Source organism: Mustelus asterias, chromosome 2 (assembly GCF_964213995.1).
Source record: "Mustelus asterias chromosome 2, sMusAst1.hap1.1, whole genome shotgun sequence".
Lineage (NCBI taxonomy): Eukaryota > Metazoa > Chordata > Chondrichthyes > Carcharhiniformes > Triakidae > Mustelus > Mustelus asterias.
The window spans coordinates 34,434,005-34,459,846 of NC_135802.1; the positions used below are offsets into that span (position 1 = coordinate 34,434,005).

General features: G+C 41.0%; 1 protein-coding gene across 4 annotated transcripts in view; it reads left to right on the forward strand.

Moving 5' to 3' along the window:
* pard3aa (par-3 family cell polarity regulator alpha, a) overlaps window positions 1-25,842 on the forward strand; it is an 847,887-nt gene that overhangs the window by 492,773 nt on the left and 329,272 nt on the right. For all 4 annotated transcript variants that reach the window (XM_078233098.1, XM_078233104.1, XM_078233102.1 and 1 more), the window contains exons 6-9: window positions 4,357-4,448; window positions 5,426-5,509; window positions 15,345-15,470; window positions 15,858-16,240. In XM_078233098.1, coding sequence (XP_078089224.1) covers window positions 4,357-4,448; window positions 5,426-5,509; window positions 15,345-15,470; window positions 15,858-16,240 — 685 coding nt within the window. The remainder of the gene's footprint in view (window positions 1-4,356; window positions 4,449-5,425; window positions 5,510-15,344; window positions 15,471-15,857; window positions 16,241-25,842) is intronic.

The following is a 25,842-nucleotide window of genomic DNA, read 5'->3' on the forward strand; positions in this document are numbered from 1 at the left end:
GTCGTGAGGAGAGTGGCGAGTTCTTTTCTTAAAAAAAATGTAGAAAGGCTTGCATTTAAGTAGTGCTTTTCTCCATCACCGTACATCTTAAAAGTCTTTTACAGCCAATGAAGTACTTTCTGAAATGGAATCACTGTTGTCATGTGGGAAACGTGATGGTGAATTTGGGCACAACAGACTCCCATGAAAAGCAATGTACTAATGGCCAGATAATCTTTTTTTTAATGATGTTGAATGAAGGATGAAAATTGATGAAGACATCATGGGGAATAACTCTCAGCTGTTCTTCAAAATAGTCAGAAGTCTCACAACACCAGGTTAAAGTCCAACAGGTTTATTTGGTAGCAAAATCCACTAGCTTTCGGAGCACTGCTCCTTCATCAGGTAAGTGGGAGTTCTGTTCACAAACAGGGCATATAAAGACACAAACTCAATTTACAAAATAATGGTTGGAATGCGAGTCTTTACAGGTAATCAAGTCTTAAAGGTACAGACAATGTGAGTGGAGAGAGCGTTAAGCACAGGTTAAAGAGATGTGTATTGTCTCCAGACAGGACAGTTTGTGAGATTTTGCAAGCCCGGGCAAGTCGTGGGGGTTACAGATAGTGTGACATGAACCCAAGATCCCGGTTGAGGCCATCCTCGTGTGCGGAACTTGGCTATCAGTCTCTTCTCAGCGACTCTGCGTTGTCGTGTGTCGTGAAGGCCGCCTTGGAGAACGCTTACCCGAAGATCAGAGGCCGAATGCCCGTGACCGCTGAAGTGTTCCCCAACAGGAAGAGAACACTCTTGCCTGGTGATTGTCGTGCGGTGTTCATTCATCCGTTGAAGGAGAGCGCTCCGAAAGCTAGTGGCTTTTGCTACCAAATAAACCTGTTGGACTTTAACCTGGTGTTGTGAGACTTCCAACTGTGTTTACCCTAGTCCAACGCCGGCATCTCTACATCTTCAAAATAGTGCCAGAGAGACTTTTGCATCCACAGGAGCAGGCAGGTCGGGCAGTGCAGCACTCCCTCAGTACTGCATTAAACCTCAATTTTTTTGTTGCGTTTATAGCAAGGTTTGGGACTTGAACTCTGAATCGTGTGGAAGGTAGTGGAAGAGAGTTTTTTTTAAAAATGATTAGTGTTTAAAATGTTTTTGAGTGTTCACGAATCCCGATATGGCCAGCTTTATAAGCATGAAAAATAGTGACATGACTGCTTGGACTGAAGCTTCATCTGAGTTCTCACATTAGCACTAACCTTTGTGTCAATCTATGAAATACTGTCAGCGACATAGCTTGTGTCAGCACATAAATATTTAAGTATCATGACACACGCATTATCAAAGTGTGTCTGGCACGAATGATTGACTCTCATTCAGGCAGCCTTAACTTTCAGACATTGAATGAAGACATTTGTCTAAAACACTGCTTTTTAACCACGAGTGAAGTGAAGGACTGTGATTACTTTTGTAATATTGGTTAGAAAAGCCTAGATAATGTTCACATCAGTGTCTTATTTAGGTCATTTTGTTACAAATTTACATTTGTGCGCCTTTAAAGATGCAGCTTGACCTCCAAAAATTCCAAATAGCTTGATTCTTTATGCTTGACAGATGGAATAGGAATGAATGCTGGTATTCATGAAAGAAAATATCATCACCCTGAAGTAAATAGCGCTTAGGGTCTTTTTCTTTTCCTTTTTCCATTCACTGTCCGAATGTGCAACACAGAAGGCAAAATGGTAGCTGCTTGGTTCAGCGCCAGAGTACAGACATATAGTCGAGGTTTTGTGCTTAGAAGTTCTCAGACGACATTTGCTTTAGAATTTATAGTCAGCTTACGCTTAGCTTTAATATCCTCTCAATTATTAAATACACTGTCTGTTGATGTGTGCCAAGCTCATGGGCCTTCGCTTTTCATCATTGTGCTGACTGATGCCCAAGCCCTTGGGTAACACCGAATTTTAAGCTCTGCTGATCTACCCTAAAATTTGCTGAAAGATATTGCGTCTCAGCTTTTTAAAAGAACTCTGAGAAAGGCATTTATTTTTTTTAAATATCCAGGGTAGAGAACTGAGTGACTCCTACAAAATATCAAATCAGAATTCAAGTATGAAATCATGAAGCTATCTTTTTAAAATTATAATTTGATTTTCTGCCCTTCTTGTCACCAAGGCTGTATTCACCTGCCCGTCTTGAGAGTTCCCTTCAGCTGTAGAAAGACTGTGAGTGTAGCCATCTTGTGTGATCACTGTCCACAGCCACTTAATGGCTGGCTGATTATTTTTACGCACTCACACAGTTTGGTTACAGGTTTTCTATCCATTTCTCTCAGATAAAGTTTATGACTTGAGGACAGTACTGTTTTTGGTAGCCTAGTGCTGCACCTGAGCAATGTAGGATAGGTTAAGTGTCCATTAATTGTACCTTCATGTTAACATTCTCGTGTTTGTTTTCATTATTTAAATCTGCGGTGTGTCTCAAAATTTTGGCCGTGTCCTTTTTTTTAATCCTCCCATCAGTCCTCCTTTATAAGTTTTCAGGTTCTGAAGGAGGAACATAGATTTTGATAGGAATTGAAATACGTAATACGCTGAAGCAACATAGATTCACAAGCTCTAAACTGACCTGAGTTGCTTTCAAGAGCTTAGATGAAAGTCAATGAAGAACAGAAACAGGAGCAGTTCATCCAGCCAAGGGGGATAGAATATAAAAGCAGAGATGTCTTGCTGCATCTGTACAGGGCATTGGTGAGGCCGCAGCTGGAATACTGTGTGCAGTATTGGTCCCCTTATTTGCAGAAGGATATATTGGCCTTGGAGGGAGTGCAGAGAAGGTTCACCAGGTTGATACCAGAGATGAGGGGTGTTGATTATGAGGAGAGACTGAGCAGATTGGGTTTGTATTTGTTGGAATTTAGAAGGCTGAGGGGGGATCTTATAGAGACCTATAAGATAATGAAGGGGCTGGATAGGGTAGAGATGGAGAGATTCTTTCCACTTAGAAAGGAAACTATAACTAGAGGGCACAGCCTCAAAATAAAGGGGGGCCAGTTTAGGACAGAGTTGAGGAGGAACTTCTTCTCTCAGAGGGTGGTGAATCTCTGGAATTCTCTGCCCACTGAACTGGTGGAGGCTACCTCGTTGAATATGTTTAAATCACGGATAGATGGATTCCTGATCGGTAAGGGAATTAGGGGTTATGGGGATCAGGCAGGTAAGTGGAACTGATCCACTTCAGATCAGCCATGATCTTATTGAATGGCGGGGCAGGCTCGAGGGGCCAGATGGCCTACTCCTGCTCCTATTTCTTATGTTCTTAGCCACTTGGTGAAAGAATGGATTGCTTTTCTAGCAGGATACTTGATGTCGGAGAACTATAACGTTTGAGCTCTTATAAGGAATAATTGATACAGACTTGTTCCTGCTCCTCAGACTGGTCAGTTGTCCAATGGTTAAGTTAGTCACACAGTGCAGAAAAGGCCCATCGAGTCTGCACTGGCAATAACTATCACGAAAGGCGCATGACTCTCATTTTCCTCCACATGTCCCATATCCTTGAATGTTATGATGTTTCAAGGGCTAATCCAAATATTTTTTAAAGTTTGTAAAGTTTCCGGTCTCCATTACCTTCCCAGTCACTGCATTCCAGATTCCCACCACCCTCTGAGTGAAAAAGTTTTTTTCTCAAATCCACTCTGAATCTCCTGCCCCTTGCCCTAATGGGAGAATTATTCTATCTTGAATTGTTGATCCTGAGATGTTCAGAACGATTTGCCCTTGCTAAGGAGGGAGTTTATTCAGTTGATGCAATTTATTTCGTTGTTTAAACATCTACCCAGAAGTTCGCGTTGCTATTATTAAAGTCGTACTGAAAAAGCAGCTGTGGACAAAAAAATGAAAGGCAGGATTATGAGTTAACAATGATCTTTTATATTGAACTTAATGGTTAGATACCAGCAGAAAGTCACCCCATGAGGTTTCTAGTCAGAACCTTACTCATTTTAGCATAGTGCTTGCACTGAAATCCCCTTTCTTTCTGTTGGTGAGATTAACAAAATGTTAAGTTTCCTATTTCTAGTAGTGTATTACTACACTTGACGAGATGTTATTCGAGATTTACATAAATTATAAGGACAAGTAATTATTGCAATGAGTTTTGAAATGGAAAGAAAAGAAATACAGTACAATTCTTATATCAGGATAGAAGCGGAGATGCTGTAAATTGTGTGTAATGTAGCGTTATACAGAAAGCAATGTGGTGATCTCTCTCATGCAGTGAACTCTGAAATGTGTTACCTGAATATGGTGTACAGTGTAGTTGTGATTAGAATTATTTTTTTGTGACTGGAATTTTTTTGCCCTCTTGTAGGAGGATGATGGAACAGAAGAGGAGAGCAACAGGATTGAGCCAGTTGGACGTGCTGATTCTTGCCTTGAGCATGGACAGAATTTTTCGCTCGGGTACGCTTGCATCAGTAACATATTAATTATCACACGCTGTTTTTAGATATAGGCAGACGGCAAAGAATCAGCTTGCAACGGCTATTGTACTAAGAGGCGAGGTTCATTATTGGGCAGTGGAACCCGCTGAAGAGAAACCGCCAATGTGGCAGGAAAATCATTCCCTTTTCTGCAAAATTATACTTATTAAATACTGTTGGAAACAGTGGGGAAATAATTGGTGTCTGATGTAAGAGTTCCTATTGGAATGACTGTTAATTGGTGGGTGCTGTAGTTCCAAAGCTTATAATGAATTGAGTACTGCTCAAATAAAACTTAAAAGCTAAAGGTTTTTTAAAAAATGCAAAAACCCCCAGAAATGACATAGCGGGTCGGTCAGCATCATAAATTTTTCATATGGAAACCCTTCATCAGAAAAATGATTCTCCACTCATTTTCTGTCACTGATGGCTCCACTGCATTGGGTTGAAGTTTGTTAATAACCTCACCTTAACAGACAGTGACTTACTGATCAGACCACCAATGAACCAACATTCTTTAATGCTATTGAAGAAATATGATGAAAATATAATATTTATTAACCCTGCCTGAATGAATATTGGATATATTTTAAATATGATTCAATATGCAACTTGTTGATGCATCTTTTTTGTGTTTATCTGTTAACCGCATCGCTGCTTATTGACAAATTATCGAGTGATGCATTTTTTCTGATCAGCTTTAATGTGATAAGGAAATGTAATCATAAGGGATTGTCTGAGTAGTTTGCATCAGGTTAGTGCTGTCAGACAATGTGCACTTCAGATTGCTTTTATAAATTTGTTGACTGACCTTTTTTTTCATGCTCCCAGACTAATATTCAGGTATGCTACGCACAAGCTGCAATACTTACTGTTCCAGATATTATAAAATCTTGTTTTTATTTTGCGGAGTTTCCTTCACATTTTGATGTTACTCCATTCACCATTGTCTCACAGTGGCGTGCTAAAGCTGGTTGAAGTCTCCAATGATGGGGGACCTTTGGGAATCCATGTCGTGCCTTTCAGTTCCACGGTTGGGAGGTAAAGTAACGTGTTCTGGATGTTTAGTTTTGTTTCTTTGAACTTTTTTTCATATTATCTAAGTCCGTAACGTGCAGCAAATGGTGGATTTTGAAATTAAATGAAACATTTGGAAAGTTCTGTGCTCAGATTCCAGGAATTGCAATTCTTTAGTGCAGTGCTTTATTGAAATTTTGAAACTATCCTTTTGGGGATTCAATGGGTACTCTAGTAAAGGTCTCCAAACAAATATATTAATTAATCAGGAATGTAGCATGAAACAAGTGGGAATAATGTCATTCCTACTGATGGGTAGATGGTACTCGTAGAATCCCTACAGTGCAGAAGGAGGCCATTCAGCCCATCGAACCGGCACCAACAACAATCCCATCCAGGCCCTATCCCAGTATCCCCATGTATTTACCCTGTTAGTTCCCCTGACACTAAGGGGAAATTTAGCATGGCCTAACCCGCACATCTTTGGAGTTTGGGCGGAAACTAGAGCACCCGGCAGAAATCCAAGCAGACACAAGGAGAACACGGGTACTATCTGATTCTAAATATTGTCTTTTAAACAAAATGGCGCAACACTGCAGTTTCAGATTTGGCACCTTCATGAATTCAAAATGTTATTCTTGCATATCCATGCTTTGTCTTAAACCTCTTAGGTCATATGCAGCATTGCAGTTCCAACTGCTGCGTGATGAACAGTCTGCAACGGAACTTGAGTGAGAGCACTGATGTTCCAAAATGATTTTCCACTCAATACACACGATTGCTTTTAAACAGCAGTCAGTGTTATCTCTGTCATCATAAGAGAATCATTTATTAAAGCAGTTGGAGGATACAATTGATAATATATGTTGAGTGTAAAAATGTAGGATTAGAAGTATTGGCCCACACAACTTGAGTAGGTGAAAATAATTTCATAAATGATTGAAAGATGTCATGTTAAGATGGATGCAGGTGGTGAAAGCTATTAATAGGGCTTAATTATGCCCAGTGGCCTTTCCTGTTTCTTAACAATTTTGGTGCCAGATCTTTCCCAGCTCTTGATTATCAAACGCAATTTCAATATCAAAACGGTACTCCAAACAAACTCTTATCAACTCCCCGAAACACACAAAATGTTGCAGCGAGCCCTATTCCTTGGAATATCATTTTTATCATATGTTTTCTTTTAACTTCCCTGAAGGTAATATTGAACAGAAAAAAAATCTCAATTTGAAATGGATTATATTCTGAGAAAAATTGTCAGCTAATAAACCTTGAAATGCTATATTCAGACAGCAAGTAAATCTCATCTGTTGTGCCAGGTAGACTTAGATGAAGTGGATTTGGTTGATGGGTTTTCCAATTTGTAAGAAATTGTCTCAGGTTGTTTCTTAGTGTGACTGAGCAAAACTGGGTTAGAGAATGTACATTTTTAGTAGTAATAAAATAGATGTTATTTGCATTCTCATAATGCGGACAGCTGCAAAATAAATCATTTCCGGTTGTGCGCAGGAGCTTGAGATGTATGTTTAGTGCCCAAAAGACCACAGCCTTGTTTACTGAAGGCAAATGTGTACTTCTACATACGCCTGAGTGGAATATCATACAAATATTGAATATTCAAGAGTGGTTGTGCTACATCATTGGTCTTGCAGCCTAGGAAGGTCACAAATGCCATTCAGTGCACCTGTGGCTCAGTGATTAGCACTGCTGCCTCGCAGCACCAGGGGCCCAGGTTCGATTCCCAGCTTGGATCACTGTCTGTGTGGAGTCTGCATGTTCTCCCCAAGTTTGCGTTGGTTTCCTCCAGGTGATCTGGTTCCCTCCCACAGTCTGAACGACGTGCTGGTTAGGTGCATTGGCCATGCTAAATTCTCCCTCAGTGTACCTGAACAGGCGCCCGAGTGTGGTGACTAGGGAATTTTCACGGTAACTTTATTGCGGTGTTAATGTAAGCCTACTTGTGACACAAATAAATGAACTTTAAATCTAATAGCTGACAAAATACAGCAAGCGACTTGCAGGGCCTGGGCAGACTGAAAGTTAAGATCACATTAAAAAAAGAAAATTGCCTGCATGTAATTGTGTTACCACATGAAATTACATTAAAAAACTAAGAAATATGTTAGCCCCTTATGAGTTCTTTGATAATTGCAGTACAGCAAATTGTTGGGCTTTTCTTCTGAGTCCCTGTTAAAATTACAAGTTTGTGTGAATTTTTTAAAACTCCAGAAGTCCTTCCATTAAATGTCAATACTGTTCAACTGCAGAAATAGTGAATCAAAATGACTGTTATTAACAAAATAGTATAGACAGAATTATGTATTTGAACATCCTTTTCCCTTACTTCGTGTAACCTTGAGTACTCTAATAAATGGTAGCAATTTTCCATGTGGTAAGTGGAAGAAGAAAGGGTAGAGTGAACTCTGACTCAAAAGTATTTCACACCAAAGTGCTTGAATGCATCTTGCTTCCCCAACCACTTATCCTATGCTCTTGTTCTTGTTCCCACTAATCTAATTCATTTTTGACTTACCTGCCACACCTGGCACCTAATTGTAGAGATTTGCTCCAAAGTACTTCAGAATGGGCAGAAAGCAAAAGGTGGATGCTGAGCCGAAGAATAAACTCACAGGGGTGCCCTAAAACTTGGCCCAAGAGATAGGAATTAAAAAGGGTTTTAAAGGAGATGGAATAAAAGGGACAGTAACAAAGTGGATACAACACTGGCTGAATAATCGGAAGCAGAGAGTAATGGTCAATGGATATTTTTTGGGCTGGAGGAAAGTTTGTAGTGAAGTTCCCCAGGGGTCAGTATTGGGACCTCTGCTTTTCCTGATATATATTTTAATAATCTAGATCTTGGTGTGCAGGAGACAATTTCAAAGTTTGTGGATGACATAAAACTTGGAAGTATTGTAAACTATGAAGAGGACAGTGTAGAATTTCAAAAGGACACAGACAAGTTGGCTGAGTGGGCAGATATGTAGCAGATGGAGATCAATGTGGAGAAGTGTGAGGTGATGCATTTTGGTAGGAAGAACATAGAGGGTGACATTTTTAAAGGGATGCAGGGGCAGAAGGTCCTGGATATATATGTGGATAGATCATTGAAAGTGCAAGCCAGAGTGAAGAGAGCATTTAATAAAGCATATAGTATTCTGGATTTTATTATTAGGGCGTAGAGTATAAGAACAAGGAGGTTATGCTGAACTTATACGAGACATAGTTAGATCTCAGCTGGAATATTGTTTACAGTCCTGGGCACCACATTATAGGAAGCATGCGAATGCACTGGAGAGAATGCAGAAGAGAGTTATAAGAATGGTTCCTGGGATGAGAAACTTCAGATATGAGAAGAGGTTGGGACTGTTCTACTTGGAGTGAAGAAGGCTAAGAGGATGTGATAGAGATACTCTGATATGTATTTGGGGAGTTAGTGGGTGTGGCATGGCCCTTTTAAGAGGACGGTCACATGATCGCTCTGTGATATCATTGGAGTCTCTATAGGCTGCTGGAGTTGGGGATCTGAAGTCTGGACTGTAACAATACAACCTTTCTGCTGTTTCTATTAAAACCTTTGTGGCCTAAATAGAATTGGTTTCTGCGCCCACAGCCTCAGACCGACATAAAATGCTCAAGATCATAAGGGGGCTTGACACAGTAGAGGGGAAGAAACTGTTCCTGCTCGTCAAAGGATCAAGAATGAGAGGGCACAGATTTAAAATGATTTGCAAAAGAATTAAATATGATGTGAGAATAAGCTTTTTCACACAAAGTGTTTTGGGTCTGGAATGTGCTGTCTGGAAGTGTGGTGGAAACAGGCTCCGTCGAGACATTCAAGAGGGCATTAGATAATTACATGAATAGCCACAATGTGCAGGGGTATGGGGAAAAGGCAGGGGAATGACACTAAGTCATGTTGCTTTTATGGAGAGCTGGTGCAGACATGATGGGCCAAAAGGCCTGCTCCTGCGCCATAACAATTCTGCGACTCTCTGAAGCCATTGAAAGCATGGTTGTCAGTTCTGAGGGCAAAGGGATATACGAAGAAAGATGTCATTTTCAGAATAATGGAGACATTATGTAGGTGTTTACAGAGATGGAGGGGAGAAAATTTGAAACTTGGGGAACTGAAAACCACTTCAGGTCAGTGAAGCCAGGGATGATAAGTGAGCAGGATTTGGTGCAGCAGAGTTTGAATGAAGTGCAGGTTATTGAGAATGCATTGCCAGCTAACCAAGCCCTAAAGCAGTTGAGTGTGAAAGCAACAAAATAAGGGTTTCAACAATAGATCATCTGAGATCAGATTGGAGTTGTAATGTGGTGGAAGTAAGCATTCTTTGTGATATTGGATCTGGATCACAATTTGGGATTGAATGGGATGCCATTGTTGAAACGGTTGAGTTTTGCCTGAGACAGTGGTGGGGAAATCAATGGGTGGGAAAGTACGGAATTTGTGATGGGGTCTCACAATAATGGCTTCCATCCTGCTGAACCTTAGGGAATTGCTGTTCATCTGAGCTTGTATATCAAGCAAGCACCTGAGAATAACAGAAGTAAAAACAGAAAATTGAGAATGTACTTAGCAGGTCTGGCAGCGTCTGTGAAGAGAGAAGCAGACTTCATATATCAGGTTGATGATTTAACTTCAGGACCGGAAAGGTTAGGGATGTAATAGGTTTTAAGCAAATGGAACAAGAAATGCAGGAAAAAGAACAAAAGAGAATATCTGTGATCGGATGGAAGGCAGGAGAGGTTTAATGCCAGACAAGTCCATAGTACAAGGGGGAGTGGTTCCGGGACAGGTAAACCTTTTGATCATTTGTTTGCTCTCTTCTCTTTGTTCAAACATTGCCAACCACATTTGCCTTTCTCATGGTGTTTGCACTTCATAAGTAGTTAATTAGCTGTGAAATCCATAAAAGTACAAGTTGTATATTGATTAGATTCTTTCATGGGCTGCAATAAAGTTTATTTATCAGTGTCGCAAGTAGGCTTCCATTAACACTGCAACAAACTTACATTCTGGCGCCTGTTTGGGTACACTGAGGGAGAATTTAGCGTGGCCAATGCACCCAACCAGCACGTAAATGCACTTTTGCGCAATTTACTGCTGTTTAAATATCTATGTCTGACCAGTAATTAAATTTATGCACATGCTCTTAGCAGATGTGCTAATGTACTGCTGTTAGTCATCATAGCCAACACTTGTGACTAAGCTCTTCTTTTGAAGTGAAGAAACAACACTCACTACTGTTGCAGACTCCAGAGCAAACTTCCTCTTTTCTGATGTTCGTTTGAATTTGCCGCCTTCTGCAGGAGATCTGTGACATCCAGGAAGTGTAAAGGCAGCATGGAAGGGCCATCAGCTGATTAGATTGAAAAAGTCCCAAAGAGTGCGAATGGGAAGTAAAATCGGGGAATACAAGTCATTCAGACAACAAAATAAAGCTCATGGTGCTGGGGGAGAAACTTAAATAACAGAAAACAAACTGTTTGAAAACAATCTCTTAATTTGATTAAAGTTCTGCAACATTTTAATTTTCCTCTGTGACAATGAGACTCTACATTTGTAAAAATTATTTTTCAAGGCCAGAGAGGTTATCTCTGATAGCTGTCTGAAATTTTGTTTATGTGCAAAGGCCAGATTTTATCCAGTAGTAAACCTCGAGCTACAACTTCACCGTTAATTACTGTTGCAAACTCTGGACCGATGTGTTAGCGACTGGAGCAATTTTACCCACTTTTCAGCTGAATCTCCATACTTTGAATTGATGACCATAAGATGTGAACGCGAATTAAACTGGTAGTGACACGGCCAAGTTCTGTATTTTGTCCAGGTGTGATGAGCGTCTCAAGTATTGTTTCTATCTCAGTTCGACACAATGCCATCTTCATTCATGAAGAGGAACTGGAAATATTTTACTTTGAAAGTAGCTAATTTACATCTTTCTTACATTTTAACGGTCAAGTAGCTTAAACCATGAGATGCTTCATAAAAAGTACTTCTATTTCCTGGTGCTAAGTCCCCTCAGTACAGATAATTTCTGTGAATTGTTAAAAGTAACTTGGGTGGTGTTTAGACTAATTATGTTGTGACAGTAACTGTTCTTTTATATCAGTTTAGCATAATTTCACAAGACAGGCAACGATTATCTGCGTTGAGGGTCCATATCTTGGTGAAACATGATCAGTAGTCTCCCTACAATTATACTTAATAGGGTGGCTGAAATAAATATTCAAGAGCAAAGTTATACTGACATTATTACTGCTCCGTGAACTCGTCTCACATTCACAAGTATTTATCATCCTGTCATTTTCTGCCAGAGATGGGTGGAGTTTGTGAATAGATCCTGGAGGCAGAAATCTTTGTGTAAAATTGCCACTTTAACTCAAAAAGACCTTCACTTTATACTTTTGTTTGTTTCTCTCTCAATTGGTGAGGTGGGGATATTTTAAATGAGCACAGCACAGATGTCTAAACTCAGCTAGTAAGAAGTTATACTGGCAAAATGTTTATTGCAAGAGAAAGGAGTTCATTTCTACGTTGTCTTATCACATCTTCAGGATATCTCCCAAGTGCTTCGCAACCAGTAAATTACTCTTGAAGTGCAGTCATACAGCAAATTAAATGCATATCTAGTTGATTTGTTTTTGATGGTGGTTGAGGAAGGAGTGCTGTTTGAACGCTGAGAAGTCCTGACCTTCAAACAGTGCTGTAGAATCTTCTGTGGCCACCTGAACGAGCAGATAGGGCATTAGGAAGAGATATTAATTAAACTAAAGAAAGCAACTCCAACGAGACAGCGCTGCCCTCAATATACTGCAATCAGGTATAATCTGAGATTTGTGCGCGCTCAAGTCCTAGAGTGCGATTTCAGAGATGCATTTTTTTAAAGAATTGTTCGTGGGATGTGGATTTCATTGGCAGGGCTAGCATTTATTGTCTATCTGTAATTGCCCGTGGAAATTGCATTACAAGAAACAAAGAAAAGTACAGCACAGGACCAGGCCCTTCAGCCCTCCAAGCCTGGGCTGATCATGATGCCCTAACTAAACTAAAAAAACCTTCTGCCCTGATTCAGCCTTTATCCCTCTATTCCCTCACTATTCATGTACCCACCCAGATGCCTCTTAAATGTTGCTAACGTGCCTGCTTCCACCACCTTCGCTGGCAGCACATTCCAGGCCCCCATCACACACTGCGTGAAAAACTTCCCCCACACATCTCCCTTAAACTTTCCCCCTCTCACCTTGAACCTGCCCCCTTGTACTTGACACTTCCACCCTGAGAAAAAGCCTCTGACTATCCACCCTCTCTTTGCCTCTCATAATTTTGTAGACTTCTATCAGGTCTCCCCTCAGCCTCCATCTTTCCAGTGAAAACAATCCTAGTTTATTCAATCTCTCCTCATAGTCAACACCCTCGAGACCAGGCTACATCCTGGTGAACCTTCTTTGCACTCTCTCCAAAGCTTTCACGTCCTTCTGGTAGTGTGGTGACCAGAACTGCACGCAATACTCCAAATGCAGCCGAACCAAGGTTTTATATAGCTGCAACATGATTTCCTAACTCTTGTACTCAGTGCCCTGGCTGATGAAGGCAAGCATGGCCTTCTTAATTGCCTCGTGCACTTGTGTTGCCTCTTTTAGGGAACGATGGACCTGCACGCCCAGATCCGTATGCTAATGTTCCTAAAGGTTCTGCCATTTACAGCATAATTCACACCTAAATTTGATTATCCAAAATGCATCACTTCACTTTTGTCTGGATTAAACTCCATCTGCCGTGTTTGTGCCCATGTCTCCAATCTATCTATGTCCTGTTGTATCCTCTGACAATATCCAGCACTATCAGCAACTCCACCAATCTTCATGTCATCTGCAAACTTGCTAATCAGACCATCCACATTTTCCTCCAGATCATTTATATATACTACAAACAACAGAGGACCCAGCACTGATCCCTGTAGAACACCACTAGCTACAGATCTCCATTCTGAAAAACACCCTTCCACTGCTGCTGTCTTCAATAACCAAGCCAGTTTTGTATCCATCCAGCCAGCCCACCCTGAATCCCGTGTGATTTTATTTTTTGGACCAGTCTGCCATGTGGAACCTTGTCAAACGCCTTCTAAAGTCCATATAAACTACATCCACAGCCATTCCCTCATCAATTAACTTTGCCACCTCTTCAAAAAGCTCAAATTGGTGAGACATGATTTTTCCCGTACAAAATCAAGCTGCTTGTCATTAACTAGTTCATTTTCCTCCAAATTTGCATATATCCTGTCCGTCAGTATCTTCTCCAAAAGCTTCCCCACCACTGACGCCAGGCTCACTGGCCTGTAATTTCCTGGATTATCCCTGCTTCCTTTCTTAAACAAGGGAAACAATATTGGTATTCTCTCGTCCTCTGGAACCTTGTTTGTGGTCAAAAAGGATGTGAAGATATCTGTTACAGTCCCAGCTATTTCTTCCCTTGCCTCCCGCAGTAGCTTGCAATAGATCCCATTTGGCCCGGGGACTGGTCCACCTTAATGCAGTTTAGGATACTCAACACTTCCTCCTTCAATATATTGACATTCTCTCGAGCGTTCGCACACCTATCCCTGACCTTAACATCCATCATGTCTTTCTCCTTGGTAAATACCAGTACAAAGTACTCATTAAGGATCTCACCCACTTCCTGTGGCTCCATGCATAACTTCCCTCCATTGTTATTGAGTGGGTCTATTCTTTCTCTTGCTACTCTCTTGCTCTTAATATATGCATAAAAAGCCTTTGGATTCTCCTTGACCCTGTATGCTAAAGACATTTCATGGCCCCTTTTAGCCGTTCTAATTCCACATTTAAGTTCCTTTCTACTTTCGCTGTACCCCTCAAGTGCTTCACCAGTTCTTAGATGACTAGACCTATCATACGTTTCCTTTTTCCTTTTGACTAAGCTTACAATTTACCTTGTCATCCATGGTTCCCGAATCTTGCCATTTCTATCCTTCATTTTTGAGGGGTTATGAAAGTATTTCTCACGTAGGTGGGAAAAATGGAAATTCCATTGTCCTATGTTTTTAGGTTTAGTTTTGTACAATAAGAAATGGTTATATTTTTTGACAACCTGGGATGAAGCCTGGAATTCACATTCTGTTTTCACAAAAGTCATAGAATTGTTCCCAATGGTGGGGGAATCCAGAACTAGGGGGTCATTGTTTGAGGATAAAGGGCAAGCTTTTTAGGACTGAGGTGAGGAGAAATTTCCTCATCCAGAGAATGGTCAATCTATGGAATTCACCACCACAGAAAGTAGTTGACACCAAAACATTGTGTGATTTTAAAAAGGAATTAGATAAAGATCTTGGAGCTAAAAGGATATGTGGGAAGGTGGAATCAGGAGATTGGATTTCGATGGTGATCATCAAAATGAATGGCAGAGCAATCTCGAAGGGCCTACTCCTGCTTCTATTTTCTATATTTCTATGTGATGATTATCTGAAGCTTGTAGATCACAAAAAAATGAGTTGGAATACGTTGTTATGGTCAACATCAGGTGTGGCTTGCACATAAATTGTAATATTACCACTTTGGTGAAACAAAATCTTAAAATATGTAAAAACAAATGTGGGTCTTTGTGTGATAATACTTGATAGGAGATTAGTAATGTTATCTTACATTGAGAAGATTCGAGTAACACTGGAGTGTGCTAACTCCTTTTAAACCTAATGAGATTTTTGAACAGCAAGTGCAATGTAAATGTATTCGCATTGCAGTAATAGGTGAAGGAGAGTATTTTGCATTCTATTATGTTTTATGCACTGTATTTTGAAGTGCGAAATGAAGAGCTGTGATCATTTTCTTGTAGGACCCTGGGGTTACTGGTGAAACGTCTGGAGAAAGGTGGCAAAGCTGAGCGAGAGAAGCTGTTTAATGAGAATGATTGTATCGTCAAAATAAATGGTGGTGATTTGAGAAATACACGATTTGAACAGTACGTATCTTGTCTACATGGTGCACATTGAAGTATAAACCCTGCAGTAAGATATGCCACACCTTTATACATTTTGCGAAAAGTATACGATTCGGCTGTTCTTCCTTTGCAATATAGCTGCTTGTTGAAATGTAATTCATTTTGCAGTTTTGCTTCATGCATTCACATTAACAGGTGCATAGCTGTTAATCTTGTGGCCTACATCAATAATAAGTGTTATTTGCTGATGTAATTAATACCTTTCTATCCAGTTAATATTTATGCAGTTGCTGCATTTGCATCAAAAAACCCTTCCACGCAATGTAATTAATGATGGTAATTATGTTAATAATTTCTGTTAAGACTGGCAGCCTTAATTCGTTAATTTCCCATCCTTCCTAAATCTAGAGCGCAACATATGTTTCGCCAAGCCATGCGTTCACACATTATTTGGTTCCACGTGGTCCCTGCAGCAAATAAAGAACAATACGAACAAGTGTCGTTTGCCGAAAAAAATACCTATTACTCCAATCGAATCAACACAGATACCCAGCCCAGTGATCGAAAGAGTGCTGTAAATGCAAGCTTTGATGAAACGCCACAGAGGTTATCAAGAACTGGCACTGAGGCCGATCAGACTGCTTCCTATTCTCATCTACCTCACAATCAGAACTCGGTGTCCAAACCTCCGACAGGGCAGAATCTAACTCCCCAAAGATTGAGTTCTACACCCGTCACTGGATTCAGCACCAAAAAAGTAGGAAAGAAACTCAGCATCCAGTTGAAAAAAGGTAAGAAAGCGATATGTGCTGTGCTTTCGTAGTCCTGATCACCAAACTATTGTAGACATTCTGCTTCATGGAATTTATTGGAATGTTTTAAGGAATTGTGTGCAACTGAAAAGAGTCACATTCTAAACTCAATAAAGTTGGCAAGAATCAATCCAAATGGATTCAAGAAAGACATGACTTTTCAGCAATTTTTCTTCCTTTACAATTTTAAAACCGTTGGACAGGGGTATTTTAATTTCTTATATGCAATAATCAACATTTCATACCACAGAAACACTAAATTAAGTAATCATTATATTCTCAAGCTATTTCCAATATACTACTACTATGTGCTGTGATGGACAGTTTATATCTAGTCCTGATACAGTGGACTCCAGCCATAAATCACACCACAAAGCCATACAATATGGCACCTTTAATCTGGTGCAATATTTTAAGGGTGCTTCACTAAGTAGACTGATGCTGAGGAATACTGGAAAACCTTAATTGATGACCTTGAAGGAACTCAATGAAAGTTGAGAGTGCTAGTATGGTTGGGTTTGAAACTCAGTCATTGGGACTTTGGTCACTGGGTTCACATGGCAAATTTCCATCCCTGAGAGATATTCATGAACCAGTTGAGTTTTTACTTGCAGCCCAGAAAGTACCAGCTTTATTGAATTCACTTCTGCAGTTTGGTGGGTTTTGAATTTATGATTTTGGGTTGCCACTCCAATATTTTCACCAGGATGCTGTTTATCTCGGTGATGGAATTTTCCATCTTGTGTTTAGCTGGATAATATTTGGGTACGTTAGCAACGTGGTAGATTAGAGGGCTATCAACACAAAGGTGATTATGTAGTTGAGGGTGACGGTGGAGAGGTAGAGTTATGAAAGCTGACCCTGTTCCTGTAGATTATGTTGCTAAGGACCAACATGTAAATGGGAAGGAAGGCACCTTTCAAGACCACTGCAATGCTTTGCTGTTATTGTGGTAATTGACTGTAGTTGGGACTGGAGAAGATATGCTGTGGAGTTCCACAAAGTGCTATTTGCTGAGGCAAAGTAGAGGATGTTATATAGGCTACCAAAAGTCTAGTCAAGCAGTTGAGCATTACAGAATGGAACAGAGGGAGTTGAAGTGGAAGTGTTTTGGGAGAGAGATCGAGTGTGGGGATCAAGCTAATGAAGACATGGCTAATGATTGTGGTGGTGTGAAGGAAACTGATGTAAAGAGAGGCTGATGTAAAAAGAAGCTGGAGTCAGAAAAACGGAGACATAGGAACATAAAAACTAGAAGCAGGAGTAGACCATTTGGCCCTTCGAGCCTGCTCCGCCATTCATTTTGATCATGACTGAGACTTCGCAGGAAGTTACAGATGTAAGAAAGGGTAACTCCAGAAGGGATCTATAGATAAGATAATTTATATTTGAAACTTTGGGGAGACCTGGAGCTAACATGGTCCTACATTAAGGAGAGGGTTGAGCTGTGAATTATGGAAGGTGATGTCAACTCTCAAATTATCTATTAAGTCTAGATTTCGCCTAATTCATTATCTTTACTTTGGTTTTTGCATGGTGATTCATTTATGACTATGGTGCCTCTGGTCCTGAACAGTTCACTGCATCATTTAGAATCATAGAATAGAAACCCTACAGTGCAGAAAGAGGCCATTTGGCCCATCGAGTCTGCACCAACCACAATCACACCCAGGCCCTACCCCCATATCCCTACATATTTACCCGCCAATCCCTCTAACCTACGCATCTCAGGACACTATTGGGCAATTTTAGCATGGCCAATCAACCTAACCCACACATCTTTGGACTGTGGGAGGAAACCGGAGCACCCGGAGGAAACCCACGCAGACACGAGGAGAATGTGCAAACTCCACACAGACAGTGACCCAAGCCGGGAATTGAACCCAGGTCCCTGGAGCTGTGCTAACCACTGTGCTACCGTGCCGCCCCATTTGTAGTTGCCATGGATACTTTCAAAGTAGAGGAGGGAAATGTGCATCTTTTAATTATTCCGTTTGTCCTGTTGAAAGTATATGACTCCTGTAACATTAACTTAGGTTCCCAAAGTGCTGCATTCTTCCCCACTATGTTCCCTTTTAGATATGACTGATCTGCACTCATTATACAACTCTGCATTTTTTCTTTGATTATTCCACTCTGCATTGATCATTTTCCTTTTGGTTGCATTACGTCAGTGTACACAGCCTGAAATACTCTTGCATGCAAGAGCCGGATTGTTACATCGTGATCTCTATAACTTTGGCAGTGAAAAGCTTCTTTCAATTATCCAAAGACACAACTTCATTTCTTTCACAAATCTCGCCACCAACGAGCACTGTAATGCTTCCACCTTTGGACCTTCTTCATTATAAGCAATCTTATAAATAGCAATGCTTTTATACAGTGCCTTATATCAGAATGTCTCAGTGCTTCACAGTGTGAGATTACTTTATTTTGAACTGAGTGATCGTTGTTTCTTAGGCAACTGTATCTCCTCTAACAAATACAATATCTACATTTCCTCAAATCTAAAGCTGCCTCAAGAAACCTGGTCTCTTTTTGTGCTCTTTTTCCTGACTAAATCACGCAGTGCTGGAAATTAATACACATTGGACATCATCTTTCATTAAAATATTGTTCCCTGGAGAGTCCGATCTGAGGAAATCCTTACCCCCACTTTCTTCCTGAAATCTTTAAGCTTTTAAAACTAAGCTTGATGTCAATGGATTGCTATTTTCTGATTTACTTTGTCTGCCCTCATATTATTTTGAACATTTGTGGTGTCTGCACTATGGGTTGGCTCATCACCTTGTTTCTTTTTCCCTCAAAGAAGAACTGTTTTGTACATGACGTGTGGGAATGTTTGAGGTTAGCCAGTGAAATGTGGTTAAAAAGTTTCATTTCTCAGCACCGCCATCACTTGCTGTAATGAGCACTAAAAAAAAGCACAAGCCTAATTTTTTAATTAAGTGTTTGCTTTTGCTAATTTCATTCCGTTTCCAGCCTCCACCTTCCTGCTGGTCGGAATGGTGTGGGGCTGGAGGGGGTGCGCACACTGAATTTTAGAGCCAGACCCCTCAGAAGATGCACTGCAGGAACTCACCAAGGCTCCTTAGGAAGCACATCCCAAACCCACAACCGCTGCCATCTAGAAGGAGAAGAACGGCAAATACCGGGGAACGCCACTGCTGGAGGGTCCTGTCCAAGTCACTCACTAGTCTGACTTGGAAATATATTGCCGTTCCTTCACTGTCACTGGGTTAAAATCCTTGTATTCCCTCCCTAACAGCACAATGGGTGTACCTACATCTCAGGGACTACCGCGGTTCAAAAAGGCAGCTCACCACCACTGTCTCGAGCGCAACTTGGGATGGACAATAAGTGATGGCCTAGCCAGCAATTCTCACATCCCATAAATTATTATTTTTTTTTAAAAAGTGAAACCAAGAAACATTTCTACACCCAAAGGGTGGTAGAAATTTGGAATTCTGCTTCACAAATGGCAAGTAATTCTGGATCAATTGTAAATTTTAAACCTGAGATTGATAGCTTTCTCTTATTCAGTGGTATCAAGAGACTTGGAGTTAGGTCGGAGGTCAGCCCAGCAATGATAGGCTGGCAGAAGCTAAGTAGCTTACTTGTGTTGCTAAATCCAGCCCGGTTTGTCCATATCAGGAGCATAAAATGCTGTTAGTGTCAGAATATGGAGAGTTTGAACATTTTAATTTGATATTTATAAACATATAACAACTTCACAAAACAATACTCTCTCCTCTTTTGTTTGACGGGAATAAAAATCCTGAACGCCTTCACCCAGATAACTATTACAGAACTTGATATCACGTAGAGTTGGTGAGGTGAAAAACATAGAATAGCTTTCAGGGAATGCTAAGGTAAGTACGTGAGGGAGAAAGGAATAGAAGGTAATATTTGATACGGTTAGATGAAGTAGGTTGGGAAGGAGAAATTGTGTGTGGAACATGGACATGGGTAAAGATCAGCAGCCTGTTTCTGTCCTGTAAATGTTAGAAGAATCAAATTGGGTTGTCTGTTTGGTTCACTGATCCTCAGTTTACATAGTGGTACCTGAAGAGAGGATGCAGGACTGTTTTTTTTTTAAAAAACAAACTTGACGATTCAGGCGACACTGGAAAAGGAAAGAATAATAACAAAAAAAATCAAAAGTAGCAAGACAAATGCTGAGATCAGCAAACAAACATGGGCAGTGTGACTGAGTAATTGGAGAAGGTGGTGAAATACAACCAGATAGAAGTTAATTTTACATGTATTTACTGATAAGTAATACAAATCTGACTTTTATCCTCCAAACTCCATTACCTAGCTGCCAACTCTATTCCTCTCCCTGGCAACAGAAAGAGACTAAACTAGTCTGTTTAGAATATTGGTAAGAAGTTTAACAGCACCAGGTTAAAGTCCAACAGGTTTATTTGGTAGCAAAAGCCACACAAGCTTTCGGAGCCCCAAGCCCCTTCTTCACCTGAAGAAGGGGCTTGGGGCTCCGAAAGCTTGTGTGGCTTTTGCTACCAAATAAACCTGTTGGACTTTAACCTGGTGTTGTTAAACTTCTTACTGTGTTTACCCCAGTCCAACGCCGGCATCTCCACATCATGAATACAATATTGGTGTCATACGAGCCCCAGCATGAGCTTCTGACCATGAATTAATCACCACCAACTTGGATCTCCCAACATTGCTCCTGTCTCGACTCAGCTGCTGAAACTCTCACATATCTCTGTTACCTCAATGATTTCAACACACACCTGGATTAGTGTCCCTCATTCTGCCCTCTATAAACTTTTCTGCCTGTGTCTTAGCTCTCACCTATTCGCCTATTACCCTTGAACTTGCTGAACTACGTGGGCACAACCATTTGAATGAAATAATTTCTCCTCATCTCAGTCCTAAATGATCAGCCCCTTACCCTGTGTTCCTGTGTTTTGGATTCCCTAAACTTTTGTTACAATCCCAGTTGATGTTATAACTGGGCGGGAAGATGCCAGGATGGAATCCTGGTTCAAAAGATCATAACTTTTTAATTTTTTTTTACAGATGTGGAGGAAGAGTCACAGGACTACTAATTAGTTTTCAAAACCAGAAAAAAAATACCAAACATGAAAAAATTGGATTCATTCTCATTTACTCTCTTCTTGTCTTAACAAACGCACACAGGATTTTGGATTAACACTGATGGCAAAATATGTTTGAAGCTACAATGGTCTCATTAACAAATGAAGTCCTTTTTTTAAAGTACACAGGATGACCATGGTCAAATAAGAACATAAGAACAAGGAGCAGGAGTAGGTCATCTGGCCCCTCGAGCCTACTCCGCCATTCAATAAGATCATGGCTGATCTTTTTGTGGACTCAGCTCCACTTACCCGCCCGCTCACCATAACCCTTAATTCCTTTACTGTTCAAAAATTTATCTATCCTTGCCTTAAAAACATTCAATGAGGTAGCCTCAACTGCTTCACTGGGCAGGGAATTCCACAGATTCACAACCCTTTGAGTGAAGAAGTTCCTCCTCAACTCAGTCCTAAATCTGCTTCCCCTTAGTTTGAGGCTATGCCCCCTAGTTGTAGTTCCACCCGCCAGTGGAAACAACTTCCCTGCTTCTATCTTATCTATTCCTTTCATAATCTTATATGTTTCTATAAGATCTCCCCTCATTCTTCTGAATTCCAATGAGTATGGTCCCAGTCTACTCAGTCTCTCCTCATAAGCCAACCCCCTCAACTCCGGAATCAACCTAGTGAATCTCCTCTGTACCCCCTCCAGTGCCAGTATATCCTTTTTCAAGTAAGGAGACCAAAACTGTACACAGTACTCCAGGAGTGGCCTCAACAGCACCTTATACAGCTGCAACGTAATCTCGTTGTTTTTAAACTCCATCCCTCTCGCAATGAAGGACAAAATTCCATTTGCCGCCTTAAATACCTGCTGCACCTGCAAACCAACTCCTTGTGATTCTTGCACAAGGACACCCAGGTCCCTCTGCACCGCAGCATACTGCAATTTTTTACCATAGTCCATTTTGCTGTTATTCCTACCAAAATGGATGACCTCACATTTACCAACATTGTACTCCATCTGCCAGACCCTCGTCCTCTGCACACTTTGCTCTTCCACCCATCTTAGTGTCATCTGCGAATTTTGACACACTACACTTGGTCCCCAACTCTAAATCATCTATGTAAATCGTAAACAATTGCGGTCCCAACACTGATCCCTGAGGCACACCACTAGTCACTGATCGCCAATCACAAAAACACCCATTTACCCCCACTCTATGCTTTCTGTTAGTTAACCAATCCTCTATTCATGCTAATACATTACCCATAACACTGTGCACCTTTATCTTGTGTAGCAGTCTTTGGTGCGGCACCTTGTCAAATGCCTTCTGGAAATCCAGATACACCACATCCACAGGTTCCCCATTGTCCACTGCACATGTAATGTTCTCAAAGAATTCCACCAAATTAGTCAAACATGACCTGCCCTTCATGAACCCATGCTGCGTCTTACCAATGGGACAATTTATACCCAGATGTCTTGCTATTTCTTCCTTGATGATAGATTCAAGCATTTTCCCTACTACAGAAGTTAAGCTAAGTTAAGCTAATACACACACTCCTCTGAACCTCCAAGTTCATGTCTGTGGATCTCTCCTCAGAATCGCCCCCCAGATGATTGCCATATGAAAGTTTCCAAACTACACTCCCAGAAACAGGCTTTAAAAGTTTCTGCCATAATAATGCTTTCACTTCACAGGTTGAATTCTGAAATCCAGTCCAGGGTTTACTTATACAAAGCTTCCACTTCACTTTTTGATCATAAATCCACTCCAGGGGTTTGCATCAACCCTTCTCAGGATTTGTTTGTCTTGACTGCTGTTCAAACGGTCACAATTGCTTTAACTTCCAATTCCCAGATTTTTATTAAAATTACGTCAAAGTTTTAGCTACCTCTGAATGTCTGCTGTCTCATTTTAAAATGTAGTTAATTGCAATTGTCCCTCACTCAGCCATGTGTTTAATCTTCTTTGCTTTCTTCTGAACAATACTTTGGTCTTTGTTCTCTTAACTCCAGTTGTCAGAAATCTTCTTTCTGTCAGAGTTCCCTGGCGTTCATTCCTCTGTGACCTATTTTTAAAGGGGCGGCATGGTGGCACAGTGGTTAGCACTGCTGCCTCACAGCGCCAGGGACCTGGGTTAAATTCTGGCCTCGGGTCACTGTGCGGTCCGTGTCTATGTGGGTTTCATCCAGGTACTCCAGTTTCCTCCCACAGCCCAAAGATGTGTGGGTTAGGTTGATAGGCCACGCTAAATTGATGCTAGTGTCGGGGATTAGTCGGGTAAATATGTGGGGTTACGGGAATAGTGCCTGGGTGGGATTGTGGTCACTGCAGACTTGATGGGCCGAATGGCCTCCTTCTGCACTGTAGGGATTCTATGATTCTATATTCCAGCTTTCATTTAAAAATTAAGGACAAAGGGAAGCTCTCCCTCTCTGGAAAGTGAGTCTGTAGTTGCTAAGCAAAGCCTGCAACTATTTATTCTGCATGCTTTAAACCTCTCTATGCACAATTGAATCCCAGCCGGAAATGAAACCAACCCCCATACATACAGACACCTTGCCCAGTATGAAATCTAACAATAGTTTTTTTTTTAGTTTAGTTTATTTCTTAGTGTCACAAATAGGCTTACATTAACACTGCAGCGAAGTTACTGTGGAAATCCCCAAGTCACCACACTCCGGGTCCTGTTCAGGTACACTGATGGAGAATTTACTGTGGCCAATCCACCTAACCAGCACGTCTTTTGGACTGTGGAAAGAAACTGGAGCTCCGTGAGGAAACTCACACAGACACAGGGAGAATGTGCAGACTCCACACAGATAGTGACCTGGGCCAGGAATCGAACATGGGTCCCTGGCACTGTGAGACTGCAGTGCTAACCACTGTACCATAGCGCCGCCCAAATATAGGTTTTTTCCAGGCATAAAAATATTCAATTAAATCCATGTAAAACAATATCTTATTTCTGATGTGTTATCCATACAAATATAAATCCCTTAAAACTGCCTTTGGTTTCTTAACACAGTGGAAACGATCTATGTCCACCCAATCAAGCCCCTTCAGAATTTTGTAGATTACAATCAGATTGCCTCTCGTTCTTGTAAACTCAATTTATACGGCCTCTCACTATAGATCAACCCCCTCAACCCAAGGAGCAATGCAGTGAACCTTTGCTCTACCGCCATCAGTGCAAGTACACCCTTTCTTCGATGCGGAGACCAAAACTGCACACACTACTGCAGATGCCTTGTCATTATCTTTTTCTGCCTCCAGCCTTGCAGTCCTTTGAGATATTCGCATTCATCTAATTCTGGCCTTTTGAGAATTCCCAGTTTTAATCACTCCTCCGTCATTGACCATGTATTCAGTTGCCTTAACCCCAAGTTCTGGAATTCCTTCCCTAAATTTCTCTGCCTCGCTCTTTTTTTTAAAAAGGTAATTCATATAACCCAGCTTTGGGTCTCCTGACCTATGTGGCACAGTTTGCTTTAGGATGATCCTGTGAAGTGTCTTGTGTTATTATGTTAAAGAGTTATAAGTTGGTGTTGTTATACTTCCTGAATTCAAACATTATATTTATTAGGCCCAAGTGCTAAACACCTTACTGCTGCACAACTGCAGAGCTGAAAGGCAGCAACTCTGTGTAGAAGAATGTGCACATTTGAGCAGGCCAAGTCAAATTCTGAGTGCAGAGGCGTATTCTTCGGCATTTCCATGTGAATTCTGCCTGCCTCTTGTTGGTTTTTCTTTGTCAGACACACGCAGTTGGCATTGTGGTGGACGTTGAAATCCCCACCCAGAGACCCCAGATGTTAGTAAGGAGGATTTTGCAGAGTTGACAGGGCTGTTTGTTTTAAAGTTTATTTATTATTGTGACAAGTAGGCTTAAATTAACACTGCAGTGAAGTTACTGTGAAAATCCCCGAGTCGCCACACTCCAGCGCCTGTTTGGGTGCACTGAGGGAGAATTTAGCACAGCCAATCCACCTAACCAGCATGTCTTTCAGACTGTGGGAGGAAACCGGAGCACTCGGAGGAAACACACACAGACATGGAGAGAACATGCAAACTCCACACAGACAGTGACCCAAGCCGGGAATCGAACCCAGGTTCCTGGCACTGTGAGGCAGCAGTGCTAACCACTGTGCCACCATGTCGCCCATGCCGTTCGTTGTCTTTTCCCATGCCTAGGTTGATGCCAGGTGGTCCGTACAGATTAATTTAGTCACTAACTCTGGTAATGCATTACATTGCTTCTCAATCCTCTGTCTTAAAAAAATTATTACGTTCAATTTTATACCTATGCCTCCATGTTCTGTGTCCATAAACCACAAGAAATATGTTTAAATTTAATTTTTAGTCTCACAAGTGGCTTACATTAACACTGCCATGAAGTTACTGTGAAAATCCCCTAGTCTAATAAGTCTAAAATAGTCTAACTACCCTTTCTTGATAATTTTCAACAGCCTCTATCAAGTAACCCCATAACCTTCTCTATTTTCAT